Here is a 22,640-nt window from a genome sequence, read left to right as displayed (position 1 = left end):
TTTTAAATCTCTCTCACACACATACAGTGAAAAACACAAATAGACTACTGATTTTTCTAAACCAGGCTCATTTTGAAAATGTACCACTATATATGTTTCTGGAGAGTGCTAAATATGTCCCAGGAGCTACATTTTTTTGCAGTTTATGTTTTCACAAAACCACCAGAGGCCGCTGTGTAGGCTTTTAGAGATCTCACATTTCTTTCACAAGAGCCATTCGCACCTCATGTTCTCAAGTAAATCCACCAGAGGCTGCTGTCGATTGACTGAATGACCGATCGACTGACCCACTCTCCTCCTTTACTTAACCCAACCAATACTGTTTTTAAAAGCACAGACTGACTGAAGGGTTCATCATGGGACTCAAACCCTTTTGTCGTGATCAACTCCTCTTTGTTTCTCAAGTCTACTGACATACATGGCGTGCTACTGGACAAACTGGTAACAGCAGAAAAACTGTCCATACAGGGGTAAGCGGTCAGCTGATAAGCATGCAAACAATTGGCTTTATACCACCCTGAAGCATTTGTTTCAAGAACAAAATGCAGCCATACCTACTTCTGGCAACATGATCCGCTATCTCCAGAAATGTATATAGTGGGATGTTTTCAGAATGAACCACTGCTGCAACTCAACTCATCTTATTTTAATTATTAGGGGTTAATTCACAAGACTTTCTTACTGACATCAAAAAGATGAGAGACATTTTTAGTTCATGCATATTTTATTCAAGAGTAAAAAAAGTCATTTGTCCCATAGGGCATGCTTACAATATGTGTTTTCATTTAGGAAGTCAAATGCGAAAACCGAGTTCCAGAGAAAATTACAAGAAAAATAGTCACAAATCCATAAAATTCCTTCTTTGAAATAAACCACGTCTGGACCAAACAAGGATCAGAAAACAGTGGAAATGAAAGAACCGTAAGCTTAATTGTAAGAATAATAATAATAAGATCATCAAGAATCATAATGATAATATAGTTTTCCTCTTCAAAGTGAGACACTGATTTTTCCTCGTGTCCAATTAGTTTACATTTGAATAAACCATGCGATCATGCTTTGGCAGCCTGAATGTTGCTTTTCACTGAGTAATATGTTCATTCACACTACTGAACAACTTCTGTACAACCAACTGAACAGAGAGAACGAAACCAAAGAAAGAACGAAAGATGACCAAACTAAAGAAAAATAAAAAAACTCTGAAAAGAGCGCCAGTGCCTGTACAGCCAAACTATACAAAATAAAAACAATAATAATAAAATTATATTGATGAAAAAACAAAAAAAAAAAACAAAAAACAAATCAAATCAAATATTTAAAAAAATCATAGCTATTTATAGAGATATAAAAACAAACTAGACCTTTACAAATATAATTTGAAGGGAAATAATTCAAGTCTACTATATTGAAACACATCACAATTATAATTTCACATATCAATAAGGAACTTAATTGCATGCACTGATGCGTTCAGTACCATAGATGCTGTTAAAATTCATTGTCCTCGACCATTGTTAAATAATAATCATATATTTCAATATATATATATATATATATATATATATATATATATATATATATATATATATATATATATATATATATATATATATATATATATTTGACTTGCGAAATGTACTATGTGCATTCTCTCTCTTGAGATACAGGCAAGTGAGAAACAATCAGGAAGGTGGCGCCAACGGTCGAGCTCGAGCTCCAACTGCAGTTTTTCCTCCATCCGAACGGTGGCTTTGATCGAGAGTCTACAGCGGACAAGCAGAACCGCTCTGCTCCTCTACTGCTTCATGGCATCTTACCGAAAACCAAATCAAGAAACTAAAAACCCCCAGGTAAGACTGCATCGCCAGTAATAAAATGTACAGGTGTGTCGTTAAATGTCCTTTCTTGCAAACATTTTTTTCGCAGTTTTTTTATCATTTCAAATTTGTATATTTGTTAATACTAGTAGCAAAACATCGTCAACAGTGAGATGGGAGCAAGAAGAAAAACTCGGAATCAAAAGAGGAAAAAAAAAGTGTGCATGGAACCTGGGTGAAACAGGCTTTTAAAACAAGTTCCTAAACCACGCCCACTTAGATGCATGGGCGGAGCCTTAAAGGAACAAAGACCGCCCCTTCTCTAATAAAGACACTTTCAGCCCATTGACAGGCAAAGCACCCCCCACCCCTCCGTTCGACACTCCCGAAAAAGGCAGAAACTTGCTGTCGCTTGGAAAAATTGCGGCAAACCAACAGCAAGAAAACAGTCCGCCCCAATATTTTTCAGTGATGCGTTTAAGATAGTTTGGTTGCCTAATTTGAACTTTGGAGCAGGGAGGGATGTGTAGGTGATGTCGTTGGGTGTTTGTTGGAAGCAGGAGGCCTTAAATCACGGGTTTTGGCGTTGTCCTGCCAGGCATGGACTCAGGTGCACGTGAGCGGCAGCCGCTTCATCACTGGATGTTGCTGTTGTCGTCGGTGCCGTTGGTCTCAGACATGTTCATCTTGCCCATAGAGTGGCCCACGTGGTTGACCCCGTCCTTGCGGGGTGGCATGCGCTCATTGATGCGGTCCAGACCTTTAGCCTCTTCGAAGCTGCTGATCTTGTGCTGTGGAGAAAAGCCACGGATGGCTGCAGAGAGATGGGAAAAACCCATAGTAAGCAGAAAGACTCATGGTTTACTACAGCCTCCAGTAGAACTGTAAATTACAAACTGAGGAATGCAATTTTGCTTTATTAGAGCCTTTATTTAGAGAACTTTATGGAACTCTATTCTTTGTCATTTGTGTTCAGCAGTTTTGTTGTTTTTTAAGCAGAGTAAATGTTGAATTGAACTCAATGATGCTACAAATACAGCTTTTATCAGAATAATATATAGGAACATTTTATATAGTAGGGGAAAGCAGGGTCGAAAGTACCATTTTTCATAAAAACCTTATTTGAAACGATACTGTTTTTAGCTGAAATATATATTTTTGCTGTGGTAACTAACTCACCACAGTGGTCTATCACAATAAGTGTTAATTTGTATCAATGTGGAACAACTTTAATATAACTTCACTTATTTTTGACCCCGTCAGTAGACATGAAAGTAACACATGGGTGGGTCAAAAGTAATAACAATATTTGCTAGATTTACTGGTTAATCTTGTTTGTTTTAAATATATCTGACTTTGACCTTGTTAGTATTAACTGCAAACATGTTTTGTCCTGGATTTAAAAAAAATTAATTAAAAAAAAAAAAAAAAAAAAAAAATATATATATATATATATATATGTATGTGTGTGTGTGTGTGTGTGTGTGTGTGTATATATTTATATATATATATATATATATATATATATATATATATATATATATATATATATATATATATATATATATATATATATATATATGTGTGTGTGTGTGTGTGTGTGTGTGTGTGTGTGTGTGTGTGTGTGTGTGTATATTAAACAGCATTTTCTTTTTCTATTTTAGGTCCATCAAAAGTTTCATAAGCAATGGAACAAACCAAAATGTAAAAATTTTCTAAAATGTTTTAAACATTTTTGATTATTGTTGGCATTGTGCATTAATTTGATAAAACATCTGAATCTAAACACTGCAAACTCTGAAAGTGAAAAATAAGGTCTGAATATTGGCAGTGGGATATAAATAACTGTTACTTTCTTCACTACAATAACTTTTGCCATTTAAACCTAAACTGAAAAACTCAGATACTGCAAACTTATGGGTGTGTTATTGCACTAATTAACCTGTAGATTGATCATTAGTGTGACACATGAAAAGAAAAACACAAATTGTATTAAGGAAAAGATAACTACAACAGTTGAGCTACAATAATTTACTTTCTGCACATAAAAACTGAAATAGACCTAACCGCAGGAAACGCTCCTGAAATCAGGTGATATTTGGCAGCTCCATCAAAGGTTGCATGCTGAATGTGCTGTTATAGGCTGGGAAGCAAATGTTGTCAGGACTTCAAGAAAATCGTTTAGTCCCCGCTCTCCTCTATAATTTTCCAAAATGACTCTCTTGCTGTGTTTTTTTTTAATAAATGCAGCCTTAAAAGGCAAAATATGCTTAGATACATCAAGAACATTCAAATTAATCTTACACTGACCCAACATTTCTGATTGGTATTTATTAATCTCAAAATATAGAGAACTAATAAATAAAATCATTAAAATGTATATGCAAATGTAAACTTATAACTAAACCGACAAACTGATAAATGACTTAAATTGAATAAAACAATACATTAAAACGGTAAAACTTTTAAATAATATTTCAAATACTTAAGTATTTAAAATGAATATATTTACTCATGTGTAAACTCAACTTTTATTGGCTATGGTCAATTGCGTTCAATCTATTATCAGTTTTAAAATTTGTTGTTAAATAATATCAAACCTAAGAATGCCATGACTGACCAATCAGAATAAACTTTCCAAAACACCTGTGTAATAATCTGTGATAACCGCTGGATGTACAATACCCCTAACATGGCATTCTCTAATTGGATAATGACTACTAAACCAATGACTTTTCAATTTAATTTGAAAACACACCCACCTTTGAGGCTGAAGAAGACATTTCATAACAGAAACATAAATATCAAAATAAACAATCAAAAGGATAATAATATTTAAGTATGCACAGCCACTCAGTCCTACTGGATATTTGCTAACTATTTTACTGCATTGGCATCCTGGTCAGCATACAGTGTATATGTGAGTAGAAAGCAGTGTTGAAACCCCTTGAGTCCATGACTGAGGTGAGCTGGTCTCAGAAAGTGAGAGGTTGCAGAAGAGGAACACACTCTGGTTGGCTGAAGTTCCTGACTGGGGTTTATCACATGCTTCGCCCACACTTGAGTCATAAGGGCCAGAGGAAAAGCAGCACCCGACAGACCATATCCAAAAAAAATCATGCCTCCAGTTTAGATGCTACCTCAAACCATCATGCAAGTTGTAGAAGAAATGTTCACTTCATGACACCACGTAAAAAGGGCACAGAAAATGTCTGTTGAATCATTGTTAATTTTTTTTACTTTTACACTAACAAATAGCCTTTCATGAAGCTAGTTTAATAATGGCTGTGTCTAAAACCTTAAAAAGCACCCCATTGTCATGCAAGATAATTACATCAAAGCAAATAGGGATCATAAGATATTAAACCCTTTCATCTGGTAGGTTTTTGAAAAGAGCACACAGTAATAATAAAATAACTGTGTACTTATTTAGTATTGGAATACTGAAATAGATAGACAGATACATAAACAGATAGATAGATAGATAGATAGATGGATAGATGGATAGATAGATAGATAGATAGATAGACAGACAGACAGACAGACAGACAGACAGACAGACAGACAGACAGACAGACAGACAGACAGACAGACAGACAGACAGACAGACAGACAGACAGACAGACAGATAGATAGATAGATAGATAGATAGATAGATAGATAGATAGATAGATAGATAGACTTTAGATTTAAATAAAAAAAAAAAAACTTTAAAGTAAAAATTATTTTTAAATTAGAAGTATAAAGTAATAAATCAGGCCCAAAGCCAGGGGGGTTCGGAAGACCCACCCCTCAATGACAAAGGTCCAGAATTTGTCCAATAGATGAGCTCAGTTGTCTTATTTTGACTGCAATGCCATCATAAATAGTAAAAATAACCTTTAAAAAAAAAAAAAAAAGGGGCTTTAAGACCAGGCAGAATCCTTCGGTGTGACTTTAGCTAATCACTTTTGGCCAATGCTAACAAAGATTTTCATTTTACAATCTGATGTAAGAGAAGTCATCTTTCGCTACTGTATTGTTCTAAACCTTGGACCTTATTCTTCTTCTTCTTAAAAAAAAGAGCAATAAAAGGGTGACCAAAACCAGATCATTTTTAAATTGATTTGAATACTATTGTGTCTATTGTTTTATCCATGAATTTTCTAATGTAAAAATTGTGAAGCTCTACATTATTATTATTATTATTATTATTATTATTATTATTATTATTATTATTATTATTATTGTTGTTGTTGTTGTTGTTATTATTATGTTTATTATTATTTTTATCATTATTTTTATTTATTTTTTTCATCTTATTATTATTATTATTATTATTATGTTTTAATAATCTTTTTATTCAAATAGCCAAATTCTGACTGAGGACTGTTGATTGTGCTAGCCACTTTGTTATTTACCTAATAAATGACAATAGACTATAATTTAAAACTTTAACAGATTCGTATTTTTTTAATGATATATGAAGTAATAAATATGTATTTTAAAAAAGTGTGGTAATGATGACCATCCGACAAGCTAATACAGTTAAAAATAGAGCTTAAAATGTCATTAAAATGCAGTATTTAAATCTCATCATGAAACAGAAAATGAGACGTATAACTGCAAAAAGAACCACCCCTTTGTCCAAGCTGGCTACGAGCCTGTAAATGGTACTAAACAATACTGTTCAAAGGGGTAGATTTAGGTTTTATGGTGCTTGGAAAGTGAACAAATTATTTCAGTTTACCAGGGAAGCGTTCACCATACTTATGCAGCTCAAATTAAAACTAAAGCATGTATAGAAATATTAAACTTTAAAATTAAAAGTTTATTTCCTCTCTATTTATTATGTCTAGACTGACTGGGCAATAAAGGCAGTTGCCTTGTGTTTCGGACACAGCCAGTGTTAACAATTAAGTAATCCATTTTACATCAAACTGCTCTTAGACATGTGCGGTGCCACTTTTATAGTGATAGTTGGCCGTAAAGCGATAGTTCACCAAAAGAAAAACACAATTCTGTGATGATTTACCCACACACCACTTGTTCCAGACCTACACAAATTTTTTTTTTTTTCAAATGTTAAGCTCAATGAATGACAGAAACTGGTAGCCAATCACTTCCACCGTATTTTTCCCTCAGTATGGAGGTCAATGGCTACCGTCAACATACTGACATTATTTTAAATGTGTATTTAAGTTATGCAGCACAACAAAGAAACCCATACAGGCTTGAAACATGTAAAAAGTGAGTAAATCATTTTGTTTTTAGCAGAACTACCCCTTCTACGGCTCTCATCTAACATGGTGCAGTTAGTTGGTTAAATCCATCAACTATAGTGTGTGGTGACCCTGGTCAGAAAATCCAGCACAGCACCGGTAGACGCGCTTGGAAATGTGCTAAACACAAGCTAGCATTTTCCAGAGCACATCTACTAGCCTATCCTGGATTGTGGCCAGTTTAATGTCCTGGAATTACCTTCTGTGTCTTCTTCTTCTTCGATGGCTTCAATGGCTTCGATTGTCGCTGGAGGGAGAGGAGGGGAGTGTGTTACACCTGAACAAGCCATGCAACAGCAGAGACGCACAGGCAGCGGTTGTGCACAAGCAGCGGCGGGCGCTGGGTCAATGCATGCACGCCAACCAGACTATGGACCACAGACTCAGACAATCCTCTCAGCCATTCGCACTCCTCTTGTCTCGGGATGCCCTACAGGCCTCTCGGAAACTCACTCTCACCCCAGTTTACCAGCCATGGGTAAACCGACCCACTAATGTGTCCATGCTTTGGGGGAACCAGAAGAGCGGCACCCCAAAGCCTGGAGTTTGTCAGAGGATACAGAGAGAGACAGATGGAGAGACAGGTGGAGGAGACAGAGACAGACACTACTCAGACAGAAGAGGAGAAAGAGAGAGAAAGAAATAGAGAGAGAGAGAGAGAGAAAGAGAGAGAGAGAGAGAGAGAGAGGTGAGGTGATAGAGGGAGACAAAAACCAAGAGAGGAGCATGGCCAGCTCTCGGTGGTTTTGCTCACCACTCTGAAGAGTCTGTTTGCCTCCAGCAAGCACACCGCTAGGCAGCATCCCGGTCGGGGTCAGACCCTTGAGGGTCAACACATTCTCACTCTCCTCTCTGCAATGACAACATATAACCATAAGAAATAACAGCTTTGGTGTCTGTCATTTTTTTTAAAGGGTCACGAAACACTAAAACACATTTTTTGAGATTTTGACAGTCATATATTTGTCCCACATTGCTAAAAAAAAACTATTATGACACATATATTTTACTAAAAAGTGAAACTTGGTTGTTTTTGCATTGTTTTGAGCCAATTCATTCTTTTGGTTTGAAAATAAATTTTGAAGCTAAATCACAGCGATGAGATCATTGTGAACATTCAAAGTTTTCAGCATATCTGTACATTAATTCACGAGAAAGACTTGGTTCGAACCAATCAGCGCACTCAAATGTGAATAAGATGCAACTTCATTAATATGCATGATTTAGCTTTAAAGACTCATTTTACCTGTTACAGTGTTCAGAGAGATGCCATGTTGTGTTGCCACCGTAATTAAAACAAGTGGAAGAAGAAGAAGAATTGGTCGGAGACATGGGTCATCTGTGGTGCATTTATAAATGTGGCGAAACAAAAGTTTTGTTTCCATTTTCACACGATGAGAGCACAGCTCACATGTAGACCCACATGTGTGGATTACAGTGGTCTGCTAACACGCGACAAAAATATGTTTGTAAGAAACATTTGTACCCCATAACTTTTTAACTATATAAATTGTAAAATCTGGATTTGACACTCGTCTCCTTTTAAAAAAGACACGGTTCCAGTTCGTGTTCATCAACCAGATAAGGTGACTGAGGGGAATCTGGTGGAGAGAAATACTCCACTTTCACACAGCTTTCAGTTCCACTGTAAACGCTGCTCTTCGAATAGATGTTCATCTCCCCTGTGTCTTTGTTTGGGTTGCTGTGTGCAAATAATTTTTTTATGCACGTAATGAAACACCCCTTTTCATGGGGTCAAAGTAGTGGATTTTTCTTTTATGCCAAAAATCATCAGACTATTAAATATTAATTGAAGATTGTTCCATGAAGATTTTTTTTTGGAAATTTCCTACTCTAAGTATATCAATCTCCATCTATTATTAGTGATATGGATTACTAAGCACTTATCTTGGCATCCTGACATGCAATTTTCCCAGTATTTACATTTTCTGAAGATTCTAACCATACATCAATGGAAAGCTTATTTATGCAGCTTATATAAATCTTAATGAAAAAAATTACACTAATGATTGGTTTTGAGGTTTAAAGTCACATATACAACAATGTTCTTAACATGAAGAAAAAAAAAAGGATTGTCTAAAGAACTGAAAGATTAATTATAAAATCCAAAATGGTCGAAGAGTGAAAGCTGAGCTTATTTAATACATAATTTATTATTATTATATTTTTTATTTAGCAATAATTTTACCAGTAAAAAAAAGATGAAATAAGTAAATAATGGCTTGATTACCTTGATGTGTTAGCATCAGCTAACTACTTTAGGTAATTAACAATAAACAATACTTCCACAGCCTTTATCACTTTTCTTAATGTTGATTTCTATCCTTTATAATACACTGTATTATAAATATAATATAATACATGTAATACAATATAATTTACTAATATTATTAGTAAACATTAGTTAATGTACTGTGACAATGCAAAAACAACTTTTGCATTATCAAAGGCTAAAATGCTGTAAAATATACTGTAATAATGCTGTAAAATTTCTTATAGTTCTCTTTAAAACTTTATTTTGATTGTTTTTATTGTCTACATAAGTATATCTTATAAAAAATGAATTACCTAATGTAATAATCCTTTATAGACAACTTGCAATTATACAGTCTAAAAAAAAGGTTGCTATATAAGACTAAACGTGGATATTAGGCTCATAGTCAGAGGGGAACCACTGTAGGTGCTATATTTCACCTATATCTTTAAAGATGGTGCTATATAGCGCCTTAATCACCTCAAATAACTGCAGAAGAACCATTACTGTTAACAAGTTCTTTATAGGTGCCATCTAGCACTTAAATTGGTTCCCCTATGATTACAAGCCAAAGACACACTTTTAGTGCTATTTAGCACCATTTTAGTGTGTGTTACACTCACAGACGTCCACTGAGAGTCCACAACTCCATATTATACATAAAAATATTTTGTGTTTCATACAACCTTTAAAATACTTTCCATACCACATGCTACATTTAAATGCTTTCTTGTGTCCCAGTTTAATGCCTAAGAAACCAGTCCTCAATCTATCATCTATCTGACAAGCCCGAGTGCTTTGTGAAGCATGAGGCTCTTCTGACCGCAGTCTGAATGACTCAGCCAGAGGAAGCCCCATTTGTACCTGAGCACGGAGAACATCTTGGCCATTTTCCCAATAGCACGGATCTTGTTCCTAATCACCTCTTTCCGAGCAGCTGCTGCATTTGCTGTGGGCGGAAAAAAGAAAAATGAAGCAGTCTCATTCTGGATGACCAGAGGCTAAAAACCCACAGAAACTTTTATTCTTGTATGTACAGAGAGGTAGACACACAAGAAATTATGTTGGCGGCAGAGTAACTACAGGAACTTTAGAAATGGCGGTACTAACTAAACCACGCATTTCAGTAGTGTGACTAAAGCTACTTTTTGTACAGAAGCCCTATTTAAATTGACCATGGTTTTACTAAAATATCGAAACATGGTTACTGTTATAATTACAAATTCAACATGGTGTTGCTGTAGAAGTTGCTGCATAGTTTATCCATGGTTGTTGAATCAAAACTGTAGTTTAATAAGTGGTAAATCTGACAAATCTGCCAAAAATATATTACTACTTCTACTGTAGTAAAACCATGGTAAATCCTCATGAGGCTGAAAAGGGTGTAAAGTGTTTAGTGAAATGAAATTCATTCACACAAAACCCTCATTGTTTCTGAATTCAGCTTGACTGTGGTTTAAATTGTTCTAACTAGCTTGCTTGTAACTTGAAATGCTTTAGTTTAAAGAGGCACTCCCAGTACTTGTTAGTGACAAGTCGCTAAGTCAAGTGTAAGGGACTTTTCTGTCAAGAAATCTTATTATATTTTGAGTAGTGTGACAGTAGCTCAGCTAACAAGCTATTTTCCTTCATTGCCACACTGAATTCATTCACACAAAACCTTTATCAAAGACATGCTGCTGTGATTGTGCTAAATAACACCCAAATTGTACAAAATAAATAAAAAAAAAGTCCTCAGCTAATTAGTTAGCTGCTAGCTAATGTCTGATCAGCATGATGACTTAAAATACATGTTTAAAGTAGCACTCCTAATACTGGTTAGAGCTAGTAACTTTAGCGGCTAGCTAAACGTCAAGTACAACAATCACAGGACCACAACAATGCAACTTAACAGGAAATATGCTGGCAGGTCTATGAATCATAATGTACCTGAGGTCAAAGAAAAGGCCCTCTCTGTCAAGAAATTGTAATAATTTTTTAGTAGTGTGACAGTGGTTCAGTTTTTTTGAAAATCATGTAGCTAACAAGCTAAACAAGCTACTTTCCCTACATTGTCAATAATAAGAGACTTGCACTGATTATGCTAAATAATAGCCTAATGCTATAAAACTAGCTTGCTTCTAATCAGCTAGCTTTAAATAAACATAAAAAGTCAAGAAATCAAGTTTAGCTTTGCCAGTACTGGTTGTGCTAGATACTTTAGCAGCTAGCTAATTCAAATACAAAGAGCCAGCCTATTATAAACAAAGTACCACAATAATGCCACTTAACAGGAAATATATTGAAAGGACTATGAGTCATAATCCAGGATGTACCTGACGTCAAAGAAAAGGCCCTTTCTGTTGAGAAATAATAATCACGCTGGGTGGCTAAGCACTCATAAATAATGTTATACATATAACATATATAAATAATGGTGAACGTCTCACCATCAAAGATTTCATCTCCATCATTCATCAGCTCGTCGTCGGAACAGATGCTCAACACATTCACTAGCATCTCCGTCACTGCAGGCAAAGGCAGATGATCAAAATGATATTTGGCTGAAAGTATAATTTTCTTAAAAATATAAAAAAAAGACATATACAAATATTAATGCATTCATTTGATCAAAAGTGAAAGTATTTTAAGATGTTACAGAAGATTTTGTACTTTCTGTCAAAAAAACTATCCATAAAGTTACGTATCATGGTGGAATTTTTATTTTATAGTGGAATTATCTGATTTTACATACAAAAGAAAGGTTAGTCTAAATTATAACAATATTTAAAATACATACACATTTTATTTCAATTAACACATATATAATATAATACTATTTCTAATGCTTTTTAAATTTCTAAAGTTGCCAAAACAGACTTAAACATCTTTTTTTATTAGTAAAAAGTATTAATATGAAACCTTATAGCTTAATTTAGTAATTTATTTTTGTAATAACAGAGAAATTTTTGCAAAATTCTACTAATTCCAAACATTAAACACTTGCTTAAAACATGCTTTTTATATGCTATATCTATTTTAATAAAATTCATAAACATTTTCACTCACTGTCTCAGCAGAACTTTAAACAGCCCAGGCTCATTCTGAAAGCATAGCCCTATATACATTTCTAGAGAGCACCAAATACATCCAAGGAGGTCCATTTTTTTTTTTTTTTGCAGTTTTTTGCTAATTTTAAGTTTTCAGATTTTACCACATTCTCACCGTTATTTACTTGTTTTTTTTCTGGCTTCTGTTTTTGTCTTTATTTCTGGAACCATTCTATTGCTACTGAAGCTACTGGATAAACTGGCAACAATAGAAAAGCCATACAGAGGTAAGTGGTCAGCTGGTAAGCGCAAAAAGGAAAGTCATAATATAGCGTTCATTTTAAAGACGAAATGCAGCCATTAACATTTAAATGAAACACTTTTTTTCAAGCATTGTGACATTTTATCAATATTCTCCTCTCAAGAGTTTAGTTTTTTTTACTTTTGTACAATATTCACAATTACTGTATTCATCTTATTCTCCGCCGACGAGTGGGCGCTGCCATTTGAATCTGTTTGGCTTGAGACTTCCGGTCTCATTCACTTCCATTCATTTTTTGACGTTAAAAACTGCTCATTAGGCTGCTTGATGTTGCAATTTGATATTTTCTTATATTATTCTACTTGGTCTGTATAGTCATGCAAACATTTGTTTGTAAAGCAAGTAGTTTGACCGGTTTCTGCCGTTTAATATTCCTAGTCATTTCTCCCATAGGCGACTGAATCGGAAGTTCTAAGACAATCGCGAAAACAGGCGCACTTCCGCATTTTAGAATAAGGTCAATATTGTTCGACAAAAAGACAACTGACCACCATTCAAAGTATATCATCATTGTTCATATTAATTTTAACATGAACTAATAAATTATTGAAATCTAAAGTCTTAAAATGATTATAATCTTAAGTTTACTTAATATACCAATTAACAGCTACATTTTTATCAACAAGTTAACAAATTTACTTGTTAACACGTTTTCATGTTAGGCTTGCAGTTTTTACCCTATTTATTTATTTGTTTATTTTTGGTGATACTATTTTATGGTGTCCTTGTTACCTATGTTACCTGTATTTACTATTCTAATTACAATTAATTATGCATAATTACAAACAACTAACCCAAACTATATGGTAAGTATAGGCCTATATGTAATTAATAACTGTTAAGTCATTAAATAAGTAGTTCCACTGTTACAAGGACACTCTAAAGTCAGTCTATTTGTTTATTTTATGCTCTTGGAAATTTTTTGGCAAACTACTGATCTGAATACATTCAGGGTCAGTTTGACCCGCAACACAATGTACCTTTCTCTCCCACAAATGGCAGTGACCAGGTGAAGACGTCCATGAAATTTGGCAGCCAGTAAGGATGGGGGGAGCAGTTAAACTGCCGGATATTCATTACATTGTTCTCATACTTCAGAACGGCAGCTGAGGAAGTAAAATAATAAGAAAAAAGTGAGCCTGCGGTATTTGAGCGCTTTTGAATCAATAATATGAGCAATAATCTCCAGAGAGCAAATCTTCCTGAGCAGCCGGGTTTGCTTCATAGCAGCCCAATTCAAAACTGTTTAAGGAATAATTCACTAATTCAGTGTATATCGACAAAACCCACGTTTTCTGGAGAAAAGTATATCAAGAAAATCCAACATAAATACATACATTACAGTATCAATATGTATGCGTTTAAACATGATTTATTTAAAAACTAAAATCCTCCACTAGATGGTGCTGCGGAGATGATGATTCTGTGCCTTCATCGCCTTAAGCTGGTAGTCTATGGCAAGCAGTTTTAACATTTATAAAAGAAAACACACATACTATTATCTATTTGTATGCTATTAGTACTTATTATAAGCTTCTAGTATATTTTAAATTAAGTAATTATAGTAGTTATTCCTTTACTACTGATTGTTCTTGGACACTATTTTATTATTATTATTATTATTATTTATTAGAAATATTTTTATTAAAATCTAGTACTTAATAAACAGACACTAGAAACGATTAATTAGTACTTCGTCCTTAGTTCTGCTAGTTCTGATTTATTTGATACTTGTATTCATTCATTAGATAGCATACTAGTACGTATAATATTTATTAACAGGTATGACCATCTAATAAATAAATAAATGATAAGTAGTACTCTAATAATGAATACAGTATCTAATGATTAAACAGTAGCACCTTACAAATAAGTTTTAGTATCTAAATATGTTGAATGGGTACAAGTAATGAACAATAGTCTCCATTTAAAATTAACTTGTATCTAATGAATAACTACTAATATTTCCTAAAAGGAAAAATGAACCATCTAAATAAAAAGAGCTAGGCACTAATGAATAAGTACTAGTAATTAAAGTTTACATGAACTGAAAGGTTTTATTTCAGTATGTTGATGTACTTCCAACTGAAATGGAATATTGAGTTTGGTGCAACGTTTTTTGTATTATATTTTGCATCTTCAATGCAATGACATAAATAGACATCATGCAACATGATTTACACAAATGAGGCAGCATAAATGATGTGATTCACACAAATGAAGCGATGCTAGTTGAGCATTTTGCGCATTTGACACAATTAACTTGCGTATAGCGCATTTCAATCAACAAAATCTGCACTTCAGCAGACATTAGCACCGTGATAACCAATCATGAGCTTGTACTTGTAAGGGAGTGATTATGACGTCGTGCCTGTTGTTGGTCTCCCGAGGGGGAATCCTCTTGCCCACACCGCACAACAGTTCATCAAATTGGGCTTGGTTTAGTCTGAAGCACCGCTGAAATCTTCTACCATCCGAGTATAGTTTCTGGAAGAGTTATTGAACTCACAGAGCTGGGTGCAACTCTGAAAGGATCTAGTGCACTTAGACACGACTCCAAACAAATCTACGCTGTTTTTCAGCCTTCCTAAAGCACATAAAGCACAACTATTATCTCAATAAAATCCATGTTAGCCATTTAGCAACTAAGCTAGAGTCACCGGGCAGACAAAACCCTGTCCATGATGTGAATCCGCATGAATGAAATGAATTTGACATGCGAATGAAGCGAGTAAACTCGAAATGTTCACACACTAATTTACGAGTGAATAGGGCAATTTATTTGTGCTTGCCGTGTCTGGTCTGAACACAGCATAATGGTAAGAGGGGCGTGGTTAAGAATATTGTGGCTGTCAAACTGATGTCAACAGAGAACTATCACACCAAACGGTCAGACTTTTCAACTTGCACTAATTAAATGTTTACCTAAAGAGTAACAATGTGCGCTAGCCAAAAAAAAAAAAAACGTTGTTTATTTTGATTTCACATTGACTTTGAAGGAAAATATTATTTTGGCTTAAAAGAGTAGGATTTAGTAATTTTGGGGCCAAAGTCCTAAAATGCCCTCTTTATACTTTTATTTAATTTTTATTTATATTGCTTTTTTTTTTTTAATATCACAAAATCATCTTTTCGACATTTTAAATGAATGCAATCTTTACATTTTAAGAGATTTGTTTTCTTATAATGAATTGACAACTAAAAATAATAAATATATATATTTTTTTAGAAATTTGACTGCTGGACTGCTCCATGATGGATATTTTATTTGGTAATATTATTATTATTACATAACATTACATTATTATATAAATTTTATATTCGATTGTATACTAAATAATATTTAATTACGTTACAATTGTATTTGTTTAACTCACACCATAAAAATATGGTAGAGAACAATGTTGTATATAGTTTATAGGTATAATTTATACTTCTAGACATTTATTGCGGGCCACCAGATTTCTTGGGGCCCTAAGCAGCCACTTACCTCACTTATTGGTTAAATCCGCCCCTGATGCTAGCATTGTCTGCGTATAAATGTTAAAACAGCTTGCCATAGAGGGTCCTGCCCACGCTCGCATCCACCTCTCTGTTCCCATCACAACGCATTCACAGTAAGTTAAAGGAAGAATCACCTTTGTTATTGTAAACATCAAGGTAGTTTGGTGCAGAGAAGATGGTAATTAGGGAAGGGAAGCCAGTGGTCTGACTCTTCCTGTACATCCGGTACCTGTAGGAAGAGAAGATAAAAACACTTTCAGAGCAAAACACAATTTCGCTTTCGTACTTTCAGAGTGAAAATATTCCAAAATTGTGTCTATATGACAAAACATCCTTAAAAATAAAAATGAAGAGTATTTATTGCTACAAAGACAGATTGCAAAAACGTACCCTGCATCTTGTGCTTCGTGCGCTCGAATGATTGATAACAAGTTATTATTCTGTAGGAAGTCACAGACAGCTGGATAACTGCAAAACAGAGGTGGAAAAAAGGAAAAGAGCATGAGAAAGAAAACATGAGCCAATATTCGGAAACTGTGGGTGGACGCCTCTCATTAATGTTGTATTGTTTTTCCCCCTTGTGCTTTCCAATGTCAGCCAAGCAAAATATTCAAATGTAAATGAAGCATTAGTGCTGTTCAACATGTGTCCAGTAGTTATCACATGTTATCACTACAGCAAAAAACAAAGCAAAACGTCTTTTAGACAGATTTTTTTCTAAGCATTAAAATAATAAAAGCGTATCAGAGCTTTATAACAAAATCTATGTTTACATGATAGAATAAATATGCAGTTTGATCAATACATACATTTATCTTTTGCCGAATTTTTTTTCCACAAATAATACTTGATACATAAAGCAGACACTTTACTTGCATTTAATATGCTTTCTATTTATATAAAATCTCTTCTGTAAATTTAAATTGATGCAGACACCAGAAAGCCATGTACAATAACATTCACACACATCTGCACTCACAGCCTTAGCCCATCTTGACATGAATTGTGTTTCAGGGAATGAATAATTAAAAGTGTCTTCATGCCTTATCACATAATGCTGTATGAACATTCTCAAGCCAAGAACCTAATAGTTTTCTAGTACACATCTCACTTGAATATAAAGAAGACTGACCACCATTCACAGCTACTGAAAATGATTCATTGGATTTAGGAAATAGTTTAGACTAAGTGTTGCAAACAATTTGTAGGGCTTGATTTAAACAAACAAATTAAATTTAGTAAATGTCAACTTAAAATGTTTAAATATAACCCATAAAAATTGTTCGCAACTACTTACCATACAAATATTAGTAAATCCATTGAATATTTTTTTCAGTGTTTATACTTACTTTCTTCCAGGGCCATTTATATCGAAGTTGATATTTAGCCACACCATGTTGGTGTTTCATAACATCTAATTTTTACAAGGTGGGTCGTTAACCCAATGCTCAACCCCCAACCTGGAGGACATACACACCTTCCGTACAACCTTTACATACAACCTTCTCCAAATCACCAATAGTGCATGTCTTTGGACTTGTGAGGGAACCTGGAGCACCTGGAGAAAACCCACACGAACACGGGGAGACCATGCAAACTCCACACAGAAATGCCAACTGGCCCAGCCGGGGCTTGAACCAGCAATCTTCTTGCTGTGAGGCGACAGCGCTATCCACTGCAGTTTACTTTAAATAGTAAATTTCCTCAGTGCTAAATTTTTATTTTATTCTAAGTAGCACAGCATGTTTGATTATTTATCTAAATTCAGACAAATTTCGCTAAACTTTTTCAATAATTGGCAGAAAGACATCGGCCGACACTTTAGTGAAAACCTTGGAAGCATGCCATAATTAACCCTGAGTAAATACCTTAAAACTTCGTTACATTTTACCCTGTGCTACTTTGTGCCCCGTGCTCCCCTTCACATGTCCACAGAACATTTTATTTTGCAAATAAACTGGGAGTAAAATTTTTGTTACAACTCTCTGTAATTTTTGTTTTATAAGTTTTTTAAACAGTGCATGTTTGTAATAGAGACAGTAAAATCGCTATATAATTCTTAACTGCTATAATCACCATGGTCGCATAGAGTAGTGTCAGTAAATGCACATATATGTGTTAGACTCATCATTTCAGAAAGGCTTGAATAAACTCCACCACAAATATATAAAAGAAACCTCATTAGTAATTTTGACTAATAAGCTGTATTTCAGCTTCATTCCCGTCTGTCTCTATCACTGACTGCTGTTTATCTGAGGTAACGCATGATAAGAAGCAGACACGCACATGGAAAGGTGGGTGGGGAGGAAACAGCTTATTTGTATTTAAAGCCACAGGCTACAAAAACAGCTACAATGTATTCAGACACCAAAAATGGGCAGATTCTGGAGGCTATAACAAATAATCTGATGGGCATTTTGAGCTAAAACTTTACAGACACATTTTGGACACCCCAAAGTCTTATCTTATATCTTGTAAAAATTGGTAAAATAAGTACTCTTTAATAATTATTAAAATAATATAATTGTTTTAGCTTCTTAACATTATAGATACACCTCATAAAAAATACTATAAAATAAATTGCAAATGAAATCATTTGTTATTTTGACCAATTGCTATTTTCTGAAGAAGAAGAAAAAAAAAAACATGAATAAAAAAGCTCTACATTATATTCAGATTATATTTGAAATTTTATCAACTCAATTTTCAGTGAGGCAGAAGCGTCCACACTCTCCACACTGCTCTATTCAATCCATGAAAATTAATGGAGAATGACTCTGTCAATCTTCACTGTTAAAGACTCTAACCATTCACTATTAACATACGCTTGCCTACAACTCAGAGAGTGTGTAAAAGAGTGTGTTTGTCTAATGAGGATCCACTGCTGCTTTACACCAGTCTCCTCCTCTCTCTTCTTCCTCTGCATCTCTCCCTCTGTCTCTCTCTCTATCACTCGCTCCAGTTTGCAAAGAGAAAACGAGTCGTCATGGCAACACCACACTGCAGAGCCCTTGGGGATTGTGGGATAGATCGCAGAGCTGCTGTCCGCAGTGTAAAGCCCTTCAGTCCATCTCAGTGTTTCTGCTGACTACAGGATGATCTGCAGGCTGAAAGGGCATCCCCTCCTTCCCCTCGTCTGACAGCTTCAACCCAGTCTCAAACGACCAGACGCTCCACTATCAGCAGAAGGTCTGGGCTGCTTTCACATTATGTCAACTGGATGACTTTTCGGAAAGTGTGTGATTTGGGAGACACTGTAAAATTTGCTGTGAGAATGAAAGAATGTTACATTATACAAACTCCCAAAATCTGTTCCATTCAATGATAAAATGAATGTTTATGTTCATGATGAAGCCGAAAGATTCACTCTGTGCTCCAATGGTAATGTGCCATGCAAACATAGGGATTCGCTTAAACAATAGTTTTGAATAGTCAGATCTACATACACTTAACGTTTTTGTAAAATAAACAGTGTTTAACTGTAAAATTAACTGTATTTTACCGTAGGGCAGGTGTGCAGTATGTTAATTTATTTTATTTTATGTTGCATATCAATATTACTGTATATTTTGCAGTAAAGATATACATAAAATTCTGTTAATGCATATACAGCAATATTAATGGTGATGTAATTGTAAATGCAGTATTTTTCCTGTAATTGATTTATAGTAAGTAACTGCTGCCAGTAAGTTACTGCAAATTCTACAGGAAATTGTTAACAGTGTAAGGTATAGTCTCAAGTATATGTTATAAAGAAACTATCTTAATTATCAGTCTAATTTAAGGACCTCATCTATAGCATAATGGTGGTGAATTGCAGAGCTTGTACTGTGCATAATCATTGCCACTGAACAACAATGCATAAACAGATTCTGTAAGCTGTGCTAATTTGACCTAAAACAACAAACACTATGAGTTAAAATTGCTTTTATCTGTTTTATTTACATGCACTAAAATATATTGCCTATATTCACTGAGAAATGGATACAAATATTCATTTTCAAAAAGAGGTGTACTCAATTATGCTAAGCACTGTACATGGCAACAATGTTTTTGTGATTTGAAGCACATAAATCTGAAAACAAGTTTCCAAGTGGATGTTTTTGAAAACACAGCTATTGTCATTTCCAAATGTTTCAAAAATAAGAGTCTTTGAAACAATGAGGGTGTCACATAATAATTGTTTAGGGAGATGTTGATTAAAGGGAAGCACAAAAAAACCCCACAACAATTTTAACATCTACCATGTGCCGCTGACTGCACTTGATCACTACCCTACTATACTAATAAAGTGACAGTGTCAAAATACTGCCCTGACATGCATAATACAGCAGTTTTGATAATTTTCACAAATATATAAACGTCCAAAAAACAGGATTATCTTAATCCCGTCAGAAGGGTGGATTCAGTTGTGATTTTTATGAACCAAATAAACCAATTAAAATAAAAAAGTTTTATTTTTTAAGTGAATGATCACAAACCTAATGGTTACTGATGATATATAAACTCCTTCATATTTGAAGCCTATATGAAGCATGTCACATCTAATGAGATATGGTAAACAACAACAAAAAACAATATCAAAGCAGTACTGTATTAGAACAATTGATTGCAGTACAATGATAGCAGTGTCTTTTTCTTACCATTAAAACAAATAATGGCTGTTTGTGGCCATTGGTATTTTGCCTACCTGTTGTTCTTTGCTAAGATGGTAGGCTACACTGTTGGTTCCATTTAAAGCTCTGATAAACAGGATTTGGTAGTCCTGAAATTTAGTATTTGGATCACAGTGATACAACCCAATTTTCCTTTAAAAACTGTCATAAAAGTAGGATAGATCAGTTGGATAGCAAAACATGGTATTTCCAAATCTGGACCAATTTGATCCAGATTAAATTAATTTAAAAACTGGGCCCTAAAGATTGAACAAGCAGTTTTGAAAATTTCAATTCTGATCTGAGAAATGTACCAAAGCTACTGAGAAAAACTATGGACCCTATCATACAGCTAGTGCAATGTGGCGCACGGTGCAACGCAATTGTTGTTTGCTAGTTTCAGCTCAGCGCAAGAGTCATTTTAGTGATTTGCACCATGCTGTTTACATAGCAAATTAATTTGCACTAAAATGTGCACGCACAGGCGTTCTGGTCTAAAAAAAAAGAGGTATGTTAAGGCGCATTGCTGGCACACAATAGACTGAAAGGAGGTCTAAAGTCTAGCGAAGAGTGTGTTAGTTGACCCACAGGATGTACACAGGATACACAAATATCTTCACAAATGAAAAAGAATTAAATGATTAAAATATTACAAAAATTATTATTTTCTACATAAATATGAAAAACAAACTTTCATGCCTTCATGCCAGTATTATTTGTATGCATATTTATATTTGTTTCATTCATTCATTTACTTGTCAGCTTAGTCCCTTTATTAATCCGGGGTCGCCACAGCGGAATGAACCGCCAACTTATCCAGCAAGTTTTTACGCAGCAGATGCCCTTCCAGCCACAACCCATCTCTGGGAAACATCCACACACACATTCACACACACACTCTGGACAATTTAGCCAACCCAATTCACCTGTTACACATGTCTTTGGACTGTGGGGAAAACCGGAGCACCCGGAGAAAACCCACGCAGAGGCAGGGAGAACATACAAACTCCACACAGAAACGCCAACTGAGCCGAAGTTTGAACCAGTGACCCAGCGACCTTCTTGCTGTGAGGCGACAGCACTACCTACTGCACCACTGCCTCGCCAACAGAATCGCACAACGTGGGGCTCGAACCCACAAAGCAGAGATTAAGAGTCTCATGCTATGCTAGCCAGGGTTATTTGTTTTATAAAAAAAAAAATTATAAAAAAAAAAAAAATTCTTTGCGCTTAACAAACTAAATTAATTATGTAGGTTGATGGATGTCTGTGCATACAATGCGTTTTAAAAATTCACATTTTATCAATAAATGTGTTCCTTTGGATTTAACCTATGATAGGATTCAATCTTACTTCCCAACTATTTATGTGTCAACTTACATTAATACTGAGTTTTGTTACCATGAAAATGCAACACCTAAAATATTAAAAAAGAACTGTAAAAATTGTAAATATTTTTTTTAAAAAGAAGAATCACAAGCTTTACATTATTGTACTACAAACGCTGCTAACTGAGCTTAATTTAGCAATTAAAATGAGTTCATCATGTGCACTTAGATTACTGTGTGTAAAAACACAAAAATCCAATAAAAACTAAAACTGAACATTTAAAAAAAATACACTTTGCTCATAAATAACAGGTAATTTATTTTTTCATCAATCACTTCATTCTAAATGCATTGCAAAAAAATCTGCATGTGCATAAAGGCGATCACATAAACAAAACAGAGTGAATGGAGTGAAAGAGGACTGATTAAACACCACCATGGTGATTCAG

General features: G+C 34.6%; 1 protein-coding gene and 1 long non-coding RNA gene across 3 annotated transcripts in view; one reads left to right on the top strand and one right to left on the bottom strand.

The window, feature by feature from the left end:
• Positions 1–710: 710 nt before the first annotated feature.
• Positions 711–22,640, bottom strand: part of ppp3ca (protein phosphatase 3, catalytic subunit, alpha isozyme) — a 112,289-nt gene continuing 90,359 nt past the window's right edge. The window contains 8 exon segments of one of the 2 annotated variants that reach the window (NM_001198550.4): positions 711–2,631; positions 7,278–7,325; positions 7,833–7,930; positions 10,218–10,302; positions 11,783–11,860; positions 13,685–13,810; positions 16,343–16,437; positions 16,599–16,676. In NM_001198550.4, the coding sequence (NP_001185479.1) occupies positions 2,453–2,631; positions 7,278–7,325; positions 7,833–7,930; positions 10,218–10,302; positions 11,783–11,860; positions 13,685–13,810; positions 16,343–16,437; positions 16,599–16,676 (787 nt within the window). In that variant the 3' untranslated portion in view covers positions 711–2,452. 2 annotated transcript variants of the gene reach the window in all.
• On the top strand, positions 1,662–20,648 carry LOC147831946 (uncharacterized). Its single transcript, XR_015520482.1, has 3 exons — positions 1,662–1,850; positions 12,630–12,669; positions 19,171–20,648. It is a non-coding gene; the product is annotated as an uncharacterized LOC147831946 (long non-coding RNA).

The sequence above is a fragment of the Danio rerio genome, chromosome 21 (genome assembly GCF_052040795.2).
Source record: "Danio rerio strain M-AB ecotype USA chromosome 21, GRCz13ab, whole genome shotgun sequence".
NCBI lineage: Eukaryota > Metazoa > Chordata > Actinopteri > Cypriniformes > Danionidae > Danio > Danio rerio.
This window is presented reverse-complemented; position numbering and strand designations above follow the sequence as displayed.